This window comes from Acyrthosiphon pisum, chromosome A2, assembly GCF_005508785.2.
Source record: "Acyrthosiphon pisum isolate AL4f chromosome A2, pea_aphid_22Mar2018_4r6ur, whole genome shotgun sequence".
Taxonomy (NCBI): Eukaryota; Metazoa; Arthropoda; class Insecta; order Hemiptera; family Aphididae; genus Acyrthosiphon; species Acyrthosiphon pisum.
The window spans coordinates 81,799,617-81,816,482 of NC_042495.1; the positions used below are offsets into that span (position 1 = coordinate 81,799,617).

General features: G+C 27.2%; 1 protein-coding gene across 7 annotated transcripts in view; it reads left to right on the forward strand.

Annotated features, from left to right (window-relative positions):
• Positions 1–16,866, forward strand: part of LOC100167507 (aryl hydrocarbon receptor nuclear translocator homolog) — a 40,195-nt gene that overhangs the window by 11,660 nt on the left and 11,669 nt on the right. For 4 of the 7 annotated variants that reach the window (XM_016802057.2, XM_008181880.3, XM_008181881.3 and 1 more), the window contains exon 3: positions 10,339–10,416. In XM_016802057.2, coding sequence (XP_016657546.1) covers positions 10,339–10,416 — 78 coding nt within the window. Of the gene's footprint in view, positions 1–3,065; positions 3,705–10,338; positions 10,417–16,866 lie in introns of those variants that run through there. The other 3 variants (XM_008181878.3, XM_008181877.3, XM_008181879.3) reach the window with 3 other exon arrangements.

Genomic DNA, 16,866 nt, shown 5'->3' on the forward strand with positions numbered 1-16,866 from the left:
AAGTATAAATTGTGTATTTTGTGCATGAATGGCGTACAATTTATTATAGGTACCTGGTACCTATAGTAAGAATTAGTAAATTATTACTTTTATGTGGTTTTTATTTTGAGCATAATAGATCTTAAATTTTGTTATATAATATGTTTTGTATTTTTGAGTTTTTACTGTACTAAAATATAGTCGGTACATGTACAATATGTATGTTTTGTATTTTTGTTATTTATTTATTATGTAAAGCAAAGGATAATCGTATGTTCAAAGTGTGGGTACCTACATAGTTTTTCTACGGTTGATGAATATCTGATGAACGTGATGTACAGGGCCAATGATAAGATCTATTCGGTTATTTATAACTACCCAGTAAGAATCTTTTGATGTTTTTAATAAATGTACAAGATGTTAAAATACAAAACATGTCACTAGGTAAATATTAATAATGAAATACAAAAAAAAATTATTAAAAAAGAGGGTTGGTATTGTCCTGGAATTATTAATATATTCTTTTATACCATTTATATAAATAGTTATTGTTCTCTCTATTTGTTGACTGATCTGACGAATCAAAAGTTGGAATCGCTGATAGTAAAAAATAATGTCAGAATGTTTTATTAAATATATAAATGTAAGTAATTTATGTGAAAAAATAAATAACTTTCGATTTTTTAATAATAGTTAGCTGATCGCTTTACCACCGTTTTCAATTTTTCAGAGAAAAAATATACATTTATCATAAAATTTAATTATTTATGTAAATTATTAATTTAGGCAAGTATATTATATCATTGGAAACATTAGAGATATTACAATTAGGTTCTTGCGGGTAGATAATAATATTGTACATTTCGTAAATTTAATGTTGTGTGTAAACAAAAACTATTTAATAAAATAAGCTGGATAAATTTGGGTAAAAAATATAAAATCTATTTTGGTCATACATAATTTTATTTATCAATATAATATTAGATATGTATATTTTCAATGCAGTAGTATACCTATCAAATTCATACAGATTTTCATCCAGGAAATTACTTAACAAATTAAATAATATATAAATACCTAATATATTAACCTAATAAAAAAATCTTATTTATAATTCCCCCTCCCCAACTATTAAAAAGAAATTTGTTGCCGTGCCTAACCTATCGTTAATTTAATAATATTATTTAATGCTTATTATTTATGACTCATAAGAATTACGTTGAAAAACTTGATTTAATTAATATTATTATAATTATTTTGCCTATTATCCACGTACAATATTATAATATCTAAGATTATGTCATTAATTTAATTTTTAAGTTTGTTATGTATACTTTGTTATAGAGTTTCACACAAAAAACATGCCTAAAATGTGTTAAATTCTATCAGTTGTTGTTTAGACACTTTATAATTGAATAATGTACTGTATCTTTTAATTTGATTAATAGGTATATGAAAAGGTATATGTATTAAAAAAAAGTATCAAATCATAATTGTTTTAATTTAATAATTGTTGAGTTGTATACGAAGCCTTAAATATAAAGTGAGCACCCGTAGTTATTTCTATAAATGTTTTATGACTTATAACTTATAACACAATATATCATGACGTATACATAATATATTAATATTGTGTTCACATTTATATATTTTATATTTTTATTTCTGGTCTTTTTGTCCGCCTACCTATTTCCATAGATAGGTAGGTAAATGATATTGATTAAATCAATAATTATATAATATACGATACAAACTTTTTAGAAAAGGATAAAAATAAAGGACTTAAACGTCCCTTTCTTTCACTAATCGAAATAATATCCGTTAGAAATTATATGTGTGCCATATGTTTATTTCTCAGTTTCGTTATATAAATGGGGATAAAAAAAATAAACTACGTCTCCAAAAGGAAACTATCTATCATTTGAGGTTCAGACATGATGCCCCGACAAGGATATAATTTACTTATGTGTCAATGTGTCATATTGTACTTACCGAGAATTGGGGGAAAATAGTATTAATTTTTAGTCCTTTAGTTGTATTACACTCGTATATTATTTTTATTCATTCCACATAATGTATTTTCTACATTTTTTGAGTGTAATTAACACTTCCAATAATAAATAGTGAGTAGTGACTATTAGACTTGTGACTCCTTAGTATAGTGTGCAATGTGCATTGCATATATTATGTGTTTTAAATTAATACATTAATATTATCTTATTATCACTCATTCTTATATATTGTGTTCATATATGAACACAATATTATATACTATAATAATTTTACAAAAAGTATATTAATATTTTTTTTAAAACAATAAAAAATCTATTTGTTTTGCAACCACGTCAGAAAAATTAATTCCGTAGAATAATATTACTACCTATAAATCCGGTATTGCTAAATATTTTTTAAATAATTATATAAAGTGTTATACCTACCTATTTTATGTAATAATATTATGTATATGATATGATATTATATTATTATAGTGTTATGAGCATTGATTATTAATTATTATATATTATTATATATTATATTGTAATCGATGATGTAGGGTATTTTCACGCTGTTGGTTGCACCCTCACACGATTTCTGCGGAAAATTGTACATCTGTATTATTCTGATGGAACTACAACAATAATAGTACTAGTAGGTGTATTATTATTTCGTTAAACTTCATGAATGTCCAACTTTTGATATTTTCATCAATCGAATATAGCACAAAAATATGTCATTCCATACTTTCGGGAGTCGTCGACCTGTTCTCCCCTAGTGCAGTTGCGTATTATATTATACCTTAAATGCAAAGTACCGCTCGCCCTAATAAACGGTTCATTTTTTTTTACTTCCCTCCTCTTCGGTATATTCCTATTCATCATCATATTATACGATAAACCCGACACACAACACATTAACCGCGCGCGCGATCGGCGTTACCTAGCAATGCTTGTCGGAATCTTGTTTTTTCTTTAAGCATTTCCCCACGATCGTACTCTTGCGGCGCGGTGGTGGGGAATGCCTCTCTCCAATCCCCTCCACAATTCCCACTGCTACCGCCGACGCCGTACAACACAGACCGTGTAATGCGTGTGTACCTGTGGCGACGGTGATGGCGGTGGCCGGTGGCGGCGGCGGCGACGACCGTGGTCGTCCGGTTCACTGTTCAGTCTTCAGCGTACTCGCGTCGTTCGCGTTACTCGATTCTGCGTACCGGAGTTAGTCCACGTGCGTGTTTATGATAATATAGTTATATTTTTATAGTGTTTGTGCGTGTGTGTGTGTGAACATCTCATCACTCGCAATTAAGGCTTAGTGAAATAGGAAAATCGTCGTTTTTTCAGTTTTCATTTTTTTAATTATACATTAATATATAATATTTTTTCGGTATCGTTTGTCTCGATAATTCCGTTGGTTTATTTTTTTATGGTGTCTCGCGACATATATGTCGTCTCGGCGACGACTTCCGGACGCGAAGACGTCGCGACCGCGGTGGTGTTATGAGCAACGGTTGGAGGCTACGACTACTGCTCTAGCAGCAGCCGAATGTACGGATACGCGGGTCCGCCCCATTACGGGGCCATCGAGTCCTCCGCGGGAGACCCGGGCGGCTATCTGCAGCCCGGTCCCATACCTATGGCCATGGTCATGCCCATGCCGGCCGTCTGTGAACCACCACCACCGCCGCCGCTTCAAATTCCCGACGAGGCGATACAGAAACGGCGGAGGTATATTTTGATACTTATAATACCGTATGAAGTGATATAAATGAATAAATGCAATATATTATAGTAACGAATTAAAATATATACAATATATTTTATAGCGGTAGTGGACGTAATAGATATGTACCTATATATTATTTGAGGATGTGATTTCACTCGTATCAATCCAGCGGTTATCACTTCCCACTCGACGACGCCCCCTCTTCCCTCTTAAAATCCTTCATTGATTGTAGCTCGTGTAATTACTAATTACAAACTATGCTCTCAAATTATAATATTATAATAATAATAAAAATATATATATGACCAGTTTGTTTAATAATATAATTAATTTTTTTATGTAAACAACAACGTCACGTTGGGTCGCACAAAGCTTATCGATATATTATATATAAATATATGTTATAATAATATAATATTATTTTATGTTCTGTAATCGGTCGATGTGGTCGGCAGACCTGAGGTGTGATATAGTATGACGAAACCACTGCCTGTTTTTACGTAGAAAACAACGAGATACCTTAAGAGTTATGACAATAGACCGTTATTATTGTGGTAGAAACGGTGACGATTAGAAAACATACAAAACATACTTGCTATTATAGTGTTAGCCGTTAGGTATATTAATATATTATAATGTGCCATTTATTAAAAACTTGACGGGCTGTTTGTTGTCAAATTGTATCTATATTACCTAATTGACTCCCCCATTTGTTAAACTATTTAATAATACATAAATACAATTAATTATCTACATTAATAATTAAACTTATAATAACATAACTTGAGTTTTCAAATAATGAGTGGTATTTTGTATATTGATTTTGGTCGACGACACGTGTACCAAATCTATATACCTACTATTATGAATAATTGCTAAGTGATGTATTATATTCATAGTATGAGGTCTCTGATTATATTGCATATATTATATTGTATTATAAATTGCTTTTTGTATAGTACATGAATTATTTCATAAATTAACATTTTTTTACAAATTATACATGTGCATTTTATACATTTTTATATGTTTAATAAATAATAACATATAATAACTCTAATAAACATCATATGAATACCGGTATATAATATAATTTACAAATCTGACAGATGATAATATAATATATTATGTGGGTATTTTGATATAAGATTCTTATAGTCTAATTAATTTACAACTAAACTTTAATCATAATAAGTACAATTTCTACCACAAATTTTAGTTTGAAAATAATATTTTGTAATAACCTACTTTATATCGAATAAAAAACTTATAAACATTGTTTTAAATTTATAATATATTATATTTGCACTTTATAGTATGGTAGTAAAAGTATAATTTTATTTACCTAAAACAACAATGTATTTTTCAGGTTTCTGTTACATACCAAAATAAGAACATTGGTTTAAGCCTGCCTTAGGGCTTATACTAAATTATAAACATTGTAACCGATATAAATATTTTAACACACTGTGACACTGTTTGATTTTAACAGCTTGTAAAAAAATAAATATTTTAATCAGTTGATTTTGTTTAGCTAATGAGTAGTTTTGACTTACTAATTTATTGCATGCGTTTAGTTCTTGCTATTATATTTACGGTAGGTAGGTAGTTAAATATGCGTGCGTGAGTGTGTGTGTATTGTATAAAGTTAATGAATTAGAATGTTATCGGTTGGTGGTCTAGTAATTGTTTTTACCCCATTGATTTTTTTAAACGAGCACTTAAAGTTTTTAACAATAATTTTATGAATTTAATAAAAAATACTTACTGTAAGCATAAAAAATATTATTAAAAATCAATAAATGTTTATTAACTAGTTATCTGTTAATAAAATTACTTACAAAAAAGTATATCGACAATCTTGTTAGAGGATGTTTTCACGTTTTATTTTCGTAACATTGCAACAAATATATTAGATATTTGTTGTAGTATATATTATTAATTAAAGATCAGTGCAAATAATATTCATTACTGTTGTTTTTATGGATTGTAAACATTTCTATTTTGGATGTTTCGAAATTTCATATATTATATGTTTAAAACTAAGTATAATGTTCATAAATACATTTTTAAATTGTGAGAGGTTCCGTAGAATTTTAATTTAAATCATAAAATATTGCTGATAGATGATACTCCTATAAGTCTATAAATGTTAAAATGTGATGGTATACCGATTGATCGTAAAAACGTAAAATTATTTCATTTAATAATTATTATTATACAACTACAAACTTATAACAAAATCAAACAAACTGCAAAAAACTCATATCTCGTCATGAAATTTGCAAAATAAAAAGGTACTAGAACTATTTAGGATTCTCGGTTAATAGGTTAGTTCAGCTGCTAGGCTCTGCAGCAAATACTAATAAAACATTTAAACGTTAAATTTCTTGTAAATATATATCTATTAATTATATTTAAAAAAAAAATTATTATTACAAATTAAATTCCAATTTTCTGATTTTTCCTAAACTAATACCCATATTTACTCCACTGAATATTAAAATAGGTACACTTATTTAAAAAAATTAAAAATTTAGTCTTGAACATGAATATACATTATACATATAATACGGTTTTATCAATATAATATGTTTATGTTTAATTAACATTACTTCGAGAATCACAATTTAATTTTTAAATCGATTTTGTTACTACATATTTAATAATAAATTATTTGCATAAATACTGGATGACTACTGCAGATGTATGTATTTTTATTAACACTGATTAATATTCGATATCAATGATTACTTAAATCACCTTTTTTTGTTTGTTGATAATACGCTTTACCTACTGTTTATATTACTTATAATGTATGAACAATAAACATTAATTTTTTTAGGAATTGCTTGATCTTAAGCAATTTTACTAACAGTTGTAGTTAATAGCTTGTAAGATAATGTAGTTATGTACTATTTTTTTTAAGTTCTAAATATTTATATTTTTTTACAATTGTAGATGTTTGGAAAATAATTAGTATAATAGAGTGCTACCATTGTAATACATATAGCAATAATAAAAAAAATATATTAATATTTTTAAGTTATTTGTTTTTAATCATCGAAACTTATATAAATTATAAATATTTACAGGTCTTCCAAAATTCGCGAAACAAAAATGTTTGGGATTATATTGGTTCTTATGAGATCCCCGCCATTTTTGTTACACACAATTTGGAAGACCGTGTTTATACATTATGTACCAAAAGTAAAGCATCACCACAAATATAGCCGAAGTAATTTTTTTTTTAATTTGGATTTTTTATATATACCTGTTGAAAAAACAGCATTTAAATATATTAATTTACCATGGAGATACTTTAGGCGATGACACATAGTATATATATAATATAATATACATAGAATAGAATAGGTATATTAAATGAATATTATTTAGAAATAACAAAACTAATTAATAATATTTAATAATATTAAAAGTCAATTTCATTTCGATTTAGTAAATTATCAATGGTTATACTATATAACAAACTTTACTTTGAAATAATTTTAATTGTTTATTTGATTAGATAACAGGCGTACATTTTCATGGTTACTATTTGTTTATATTTGGTTTAAATAATAATATTTTATGTTTAATATAATTGATTTGTCATGATTTGTTTTTTAAACAACAAAATAAAATAAAACTTTTGATTGGCTTATATAAAAAACAACTTTAAACATGAAAACCTCTTTTTATTTTTTGTCATGTGTTAAATGTATCCTTAATTTGTTCAAATATCAGTTTTTTCGAAGGTAATATAAAAAAAAATACAAATAATTGTCTGTTTAGACTATTATAATGCCTTTCACGTGTGGAATGTTGTAAACCATTATAACTACGTATACGTATATAATCCCAAAACAATACAGTTCTCGTCTAGATTAATGGTAGCAAAATCGGAGCTTAATTGACCTTTATCAAACAAACACGTACCGGACACACGTGTATCGCTAATATAATTTTGTAATTGATCGATAAAATCAACAAATAAATAATACTATATCTAGTTTGAATATTTTTATAGGTTGCATTCATTGTTTAAAAAAAAAATATATTGTATAGTAATGGTATGATATGTAATTATATTAATAATTTAAGTTATGGAAAAAAAAAATGTACGTATATTTAGGTTGTGTATTTTCAGTTTAATTATTTTTATAAAAACTAGCGTATGTACGATCTAAATTACTAGTACTTATTCTACCTAACTGTAAGTACAACTTCTAACGTGTTGCAATTAGATTGATCAGTATTCAGTAGTACAAGTATAAAAAAAAAAACATTCGACCTTTCTAGATTCTAGTAATTTCTTAAACAAGTGAATTATTTTTCTTTATAGTTATTGGCAATAATATTTTGCTAGAATGATAGAATGCCAGTATGCATTATTATAATTTTTAATATAACAATAGTTAAATGATAGAGTTAAAAAAATATTTTTACTTTTTAGACGAGTACACTTATCATTCAACTATTCATGATAAATTTAATTGAACTTAAATAACGTATACTACTAAATAGTAAAATAAAATAATAAAAATAATATTTACCTAACTATTTTAACCAAAATATGAAACGTACTCTTAAATATGGATGTTATTACGTCATGTTTCTTATTTAATAAAATTATTACAAGTACAAAATTATACACTTTACATATTATATTAGGTATAAATTGTCAAATTTACAATACAATCAACGCAATTCGAATAATTATGGTTATAGAAATATAAGTAGGTACTTAAATCTTTTTTATAGTTACGGTATAAAATTCGTTAAAAAAATAAAGAAAAATGTACTATGATACACCCATAATAGATGCCTATTTTATTGAACATTGAACCACAATAATTTATCAACACTCAGATTGATGTACCGCATTTGACACGCCTTCGCGCCCGGGCCTAGTACTGGCGGGGACGCGTGGAGACGGGAGAGGACAACGAACACTATAGCACATTAGTTCCGCTGTATCCTCTGCAACGCATTAGCCAATAGTTTTCCTTACATCACACATGTGTTAGTGTCACAGAATTCTGTATCATCTTCAGATATCAAATAATATGGTTACAAATATATTGCAAAATTATAAATTTCAGAAAAATCCTTTATAAAAATACATAGTAGGATTTGACTTGACCTTCGTTCATATATCAAAGTAACCATTTCCTCGGCATGAGGTCTGATAGCCAGGTGTTCTCTACTACAGGTGTCCCTTACCCTCGCAAACAATCGGGCCCCGGACATTTTTTTTATCGCATTGACCGAAAAATGAAATCGCTTTTGACATTCCAATAATACTACAATAAGAAGTAATGTACCGAAAGGAAACGATTGTTAAATGGAAATAGTTTAAATGTGTCTCGGAACTTAGAGGTTCTTCTTTGTAATTAGCATAACAATGTACTACACCATGAGGATAATAATAATTCTTCAATAAACTAAATAAAATAAAATGATCCTTCATAATTTGTTTGTAGTGTTATTTACAATTCATTATTTTCTTTGTATCATATGATTAATGTTGTTTCACATTCTCAGAATGGTGAAAAATTCTTTGAATTTAGTATATATAACACAATGTTTTCATTGTTGGACGAAAAATAATACTAGCAAAAAATCCAAAGAACGTATAATAATACTAAATTTGATAATAATGTAGAATATATGTACGATCACCAAATTTAAAAAATATAATATACAATTGTACCTACTAACTGTAATAGGTTATTTTTTTAAAATTGGTACTCGGTGTTTTATAAATATCAAATTTTGATTTCATGATTCGTTTTAGTTTTAATAAAAACATTTAATTTATTTATTCTATGTTCAGCGTTCCATAACCAACACTACAAGAACGTCGTACATTTTTAAAATGTATAGTTAATTAAATATTTAGAGGTTTGCTTGAAAGATGAAACAAGAAATGATGGTCATCTCCAAAATTTTTTATTCAATTTAATTTTTATTGAAACATTATATGAAATTAATTAATTTTAAGGTGACGTAAGTGTTGAATCTGTCTGTAAACTCCTGAACACTGTCTACAATTTAAATAAATAATATATTGTTCTTAATTAATTTTAATTCTCATCCAACTGTTTTAAGATATATATATAAAAAAGTTGTCAGTAACAGTTTTTTATTTTTATAAAAAATAAATGCTTACACTTGTTGTTTATTTTGTATTTATCCAGTACACAATTTTTTTTTTTTGTATTAATTAACCCGCGGCAACTTAGGCCATCGGGTGGTTTTTAATTGTGTGGGAGGGTACTGTAGGTTTAAACACGTGTGTTTGTTAGTTTAGCAGAAAAATCTAGTGAGAACCTGTAGGTATTTGCCATGCCCGTGTGGGGGATGGCGGCCTCTCTCCAGACACTGTGACTACCCCAAAAGAAGTGCCACCCGTGGCCGGGATTCGAACCGGGGACGGAACGCGTCGCAACCGGCCGGCCACTCCGTCCCCCATACATAATTTTATTTATGATAAATAGTAAATATAATATAACAATAAAATAATATGCCTACTATAATTTTCAGTAGGTACTTATATATACATATTATATAATATTGCGATAACTAATAAGATATTATATTTACTTAATTTTACCAATTATTTTGTTTTAGATCCGATGAAGAGGATTCTAGCCAGAAATATTCTAGAATGGAAGATGATAATATCCAAGACAAAGAAAGATTTGCCAGGTGAGTGTTTAACAAAATTGGTAAAAAAAAAATTAAAACTTGTTTTTTTGTTAGGTATTGTTTTAAATTATTTATCAGGCACAATATTAATATACAATATATTATATTCAATGACAATATATTATAGTATTGGTGTATACTGTAAAATATTTTATATGTCACTTAATACCCATGGTTTATTAATTCATTAATGATAAATATAAATTATTCACATAATTTACAAAAGATACTTAATATTACAAAATATAACAATAGATTCAAATTTAAATTTATTGCATTTATCAATATAAAATCAATAAATATTATGGTTTTAAGTTATTTCTAAAGAAAAATACTTTGTTCCAATTTCTTGTAATTCTAAATTAAAAATGTATACCAATATATCAGTTTCTGTACTTTCAATTTAAAACTAGTCTAACAAATAATTAATTTTAGTGAGCATAGCATGTTATCTCTTACCTTGTTTAAAGAAATAAAGGATTGTTATCTAATCCCTTGAGTTAATGTAGTTCAAGATTTTCCAGCCAGTTGTGTTGCATTTTATGGCATTATGGTAGGGGTAGAATTTAATTTTGTTGTCCCCATTACAAAAGAATAATAAAACAAAGGCTTTAAAATTAAAAAAGCAAAAATTAAAAGTAAAATGAAAAAAAAAAATTACTACTTTGTAAAAAGAATGAACCTGCAGCCTTTCTTATCTACCTTCCTCATCCGTTCAATACTGTTTTCCAGATTTTGTATTATTAATTAGGTACACTTCTAAATCTGATTTACAAATTATACTCCATATCATAATTATATCATTAGTAGGTACAAGGTGTATTTTTAACTACCTATATTGATTATTTATTTGATAAACTAATAATTAGAAATTATTTCTTATTTAATAACTAGGCATCATTATATTACCACTTATATATTTCTTAATTGTATAAGTTAATGTACACATTATAAGATTATAAACTATAAGTACTAAGTACATACATTTGTTTTCCAGTATGGTATACACAAGTATATTTTTTCCTGAAGACTTCTGTGATAGTAAAAAGTAAAAGTTTCTTGCAATTTATTTTGGATATAAAACTAGGTCTCTTCTTCAAATAAATTATTCTCTAAAATTGTCATTGTTATTTTCAAATACAAATCCCGATATCACTTTCTTATAAATGGTGTGGCCCACCGCTCACATGTTATTTATTTGAAAGTAATAATAAGTTATTTTAAACAAAAAATAATAATAAGTGGAGCTCAATTACTTGCTATTACTTACATTTGTTTAATCGATTTTGATAGGTAGTGTTTTTCTTAAACTTTTGAAACCATTTTTTTTAAAATTATTTTCTTGGTCTTCAGTATTTTTCTTTCACATGGGGAACTACTGATCAAATTATAAAAATTACCTCTCCAAAGTATTACATTGTTCTAGACTCAATTTTTCATTGATCAATTATAAAAGTAAAACAAATAGGAAGACCTAATATAATATAATCCTCGGAATTATTTATATTACTGTCGAGATTACTGTGAAATGTTATGTAAGTAAGCACCCACTTTTAACATCTCAATAGTAAGCTACTATTAAAAGTTGAGTACACCAAATTATCTATTAATTCTTACTACAATTTCAAAATATTTTCATTGATTTACAATCTAGTATGTAATTCTCAGAATTTTTCATAGTAGTTACTTTCAACGATTAAATGATTGAAAATAAAGATAAAAAAAATCAGTTATATAAAATATCATATAGTTGAATAATAATTGTATTGAATAATAATAAAATAAAAATATGTTGATTGAAGATATCTTGCTCAATTTGTAATGAAATATGAACGTTTTCATCGTCAATATTTTTGAAAATAAAATTTTGATGAAGTTTTTTTTTTTTATTCTTATTATTTATGAATATAACTAGTGTTGTTCAAAGAGAAAAGAATAAGTGTATTATACATTATTATATGTTTTTTAAAGTTAGTCAAATATCAATAATATTTATGTTTGTGACTCTAAATAATGAAAATATTATGACATCCGAACAATGTCTGTTCTGTTAAATGTTAAGTCTCTTGTCTTATGATTTGCAATGTAAATTATCCAATTAAACAGAGCAAACAATACACTTATTTTACGTAAATTCTTATACACGCTGACTAAAATCATCAATTTGTCTTAAAAATATCCAAGGCTAAAAAAAATTTTATACAATCATTATATAATTTTTAACGTTTACCGTGACATATTATTATGTTTGACAATTATTTCCAATTTATTAAAGTAAAACTATTTACCTATATAGTATTAATAAAAATATATTTTATTATTTAAAAGTTATATTTACATTTTCTAATTAACATCTCACCCATTTTTTTATACAACTAAAAGTACCTACTTACCCGTATATTATGTCATTATTCTTAATATATATATTTGTCAATATTTGAATATTTTATTTTAATTTGGTGTGGTTTATTTAGTATTTTTGTGCAGTGACATTTATTTCTCAGTATTTATTATCTTACAAAAGTTATATAGGCATAATAATGATACTCTTGTCTCTTAAGTCATAAATCACATTTAATAGAAAACCATTGGTTGTACAATATAGGTACCTACAATTATTATATTTTATTTTTAAATTTTCATTTATATAACACTTACTCGCACTTACCTAAATAGGAGTAAGTTTTATTAAAAAATGTTCTATTGTTTAATTTGCATTCCAACTATGTCTATTATACAATTATTCATTTGTTTTATCAATAGTTATGTTTGAGTAATTATACATTAGAGTAATAAGTAATTATCAAATTAAATGACTTTATAACTTACAAAAAATGAATAGTGCTTTTGTTATTAAAAAAAAATATTGTTTGTTTAATTTAAGTTTATCTTATGCTCTTTTAGATCTTTTTATCAAACTGAAAAAGTAACTGCTCGATACATTGTCATACCTGCATTATATTATGATGTCTTACGCCATATAATATTGTACAAACTCACAACAAATTATTCATTCCAAGTTCATTCTGAATAATCAATTTAACCCTGGTATTTTAGATTTGGATCGTGGTAGTGAATGTATTAGAATGTGTTTATTTTATTTTTGTACATATACCTGTATTTTTTTTGTTCACCTTTTGCAGTATTCAAACTGTTTCAATTCCCATTCTTGGGTGGTTTCTGGTAGTAAATTTGGAAATAATTGGTTGGTACTTAGGAAGGTTGAAAGTAGAAAATTCTCAATACTTTTAAAGGTAATTGGAAATTCCAAACAAAAATTGGGAAAACGGAAATTTTTACAAAAACCATTTATTGACAAAATCAATTTTTATTTTGTTATAATTAAAAAAAGAATAACTGTAAAGACTTATGAGGATGTCAGCATACTATTTGTTTTCTTTCACGCACTGTATAGCAAATTTTAGGTTCACAATAATCATAATAATTTCTAAAATTAGAGTGAAATGACCTCTTATACAATTTAAAGGTAAGATATTTATCTAGGGCATCCCATAGGCTTTTTTTTATATTTTATTTTTAAAGCGAGCTATGATTATTTTAAAATTGTAAATGTAAATTGTGTATCTTAAAATGTCGTATACCCGCATATTATATGATTTCCGTCATACCAAATTTTTTTTACCAGTTTTAATTGTATGTTGAGTTTTGATATTAGAGTGAATATTGTTTGTCATCAAACTTTTAAGTAAGAACATTATCTGTGTTCTCTCGATCGGTTTTTACAATATTTTAATTTTTGAGTGAGTTATCAGTATGTAAAATATTAATATTTGAAAATTAATTCACTCGTAATTCACTTAAAAACTAAAATATCGTAAAATCCCGACTAAGATAACACAGATAATGTTCTTATCTAAGAGTTTGATAATATGTATAAATTCACTAATATAAAAACCAATTGTGCATTAAAAGTGGTGAACGAAAATTCGCTATGTTGTACGTTAGGAAAACGTAAGTAGGAGACAACATAATATGCGGATACAAGTCGCCCGCCGCGCCGCAGCGAAGAAGATCGTATCTCTATTTTTACATTTTTTTTTTCAAATTGTCATACCTTTTTTGTGTAGTTCCCGCAAAGAAGGTAGTAACTGCATTTTATTGTGTAGAACGTCTTTGATTATTTCATGCGTATATCAGTTTCGCGGGAACTACACAAAACAGATATGACAACTTGAAAAAAAAAATTGTGAAAACAGAGATACGAGACATAATGAAAAATTAAATTCTAATCGTTATTAATATTTTTTCTTGACCTATCTAAATTTGTTATTTCATCTGTATTATAGTTAACATTACATTCACAATTATTCAATAACTAATTACAGTATGCACCATATATCCACATAGTAGGTATATTATAAACATGTGTAGCTACCTAATAAATGTAGGTACATAATATTATGTTAATCATCTGTATGTTCAATAGGTTATAATACTTAATAATTTATATGCATTGGGTTCTGGTCATTGTAATTATTGGTTACTACAATTTACTATCTATAAAAATCAATACCTACCTTGCATGTAAAATATTAATATTTAAAAATACTCATGACTTGCTTTAAAATTAAAATATTATAAAAAATAATAAGTTATAAAGTTTTATAATAATTAATAGGTCAATGACTCTAATATTAAAGCTTACAAGTAATAAAAACACATCATACAATTTGAATTCCTGAACGTAAATTTGAAATAAATGTATTATTAATTAGTTTGTATCACCCGAAGCTTACAAAATATTAAAACCATCATAAGATTTAGGTGGGTACCAATTTAATTTTTTTGGGATTATTATACAACATTTTTTATTGTTTTTATCTTTTTAGATTATCTTAAAAATCTTGAAAAATGTTTGATCTTATGATACATTTAAGCTTTAAAGAATGTTTCACCATGATATGAGGTAGTATTGGGGTGCCGAGGGTTCTTATAATTGACACGAAAACTATTATAATATAATAAGTCGTGGCACCTTTAAGAAATTTTTGTTAGTGTCTTGCTCAGCCCTAAATATATACTGTGTTTATGATTTCCAACTGGTAAATGCTGTTTTAAAGTTTAAAAAAAAAAAAAAATTCCAAAAGAAAAATACGCTGAATATTATAAATTATTCATAAATTATATTATTATTTTTAATTTTTGTGATAGCTATATCAGTTTAGGAGTGTAGAAAATTGGCGGCTCGCGATTCGATTGTGCTATGTTATATTATACACAAGCACAATACGTGGTAATTCAAAAATTAATGAACTGTTGTTCCTATAATGACGTTTAATTTTATTGTATTTGTTTACAAATTATAATATTTAATACTTAATCTCAGTATCATATGATAATCGACAGTATATTTATTATTATGTTTATGTATAGTATGTCAAATAATATTCTTGGCTCTAAAATCTTGTATATTATATAGATGTATATACTTGTATATGCTGTAGTCTTTTAAGACACTTTTGAGCAAAACTTCGCCGAGAAGGTTAATTCGTTATATTATTCGGGCACGGAGACTGCTAATAAAGACGTGATTGTACAAGAGCGTGCGCGCGCTCCCGAAACTTTTCTTCATCGCTACCCGCGTCCGCATATAGTATTCATTAAAAACCGCCCCAAGTTTATTCGTTGAACTTCAACAGCGTGTGTGTGTGTGTATATATATATGTACACTATGTGTGTGTATATAAACGCCGTTACTTCAGGGTTGCGGGAGGAGGGGTGCTTGGTTTGTGAAAGTACATTATATTATCTCTTGCCCGAAATTATTATTCAACTTTCGTATAATAATTTCGCAATCATTAACAATTTTCTATTTCCCCTCCCATCATCTTCTTTGACACAATGATTATGCATGTATAATAATAATATAATAATAATAATTTGTACCTACACGCGTGTATGTCTTCTGCACTACATATATATATATATTATAATATAAATACTACACACAATATACCTATTCAATACCCATATAATATACTTATATATTTTCAATATTTTTAACCGAAACACCACCACACATTGGAACGAGAAAAACCGGAGCGCCAAATCAAGAGTACAGTTTAGAGAGGAGAGTTGAGTGACCCCCGTGGCGAACTATACAACAACAAGGCACATGCCTATACACATACACATACACATACACATAGTGAATATAAGCTGCTTGTGCATATAGCCGTGAGAAGAAGGCGCGCATCCCGCCCGCCGCACGCCGCCTACCGGATGCTTGTCACGATTTTCCTGGGCGAGATCATCGCGCAACAGCCACCCCACCCCCGCGTCCACCGGGTCCTAGGCTGGTGGCCCCCGCCGCAACGATATGATATTATTATATAAATAACCTTTCACCGTGATACACACACACACACAACACACTAGCGCACACGCACAGACCGTCTCGCGGGGTATACGCGAAAACCGTAATAAACG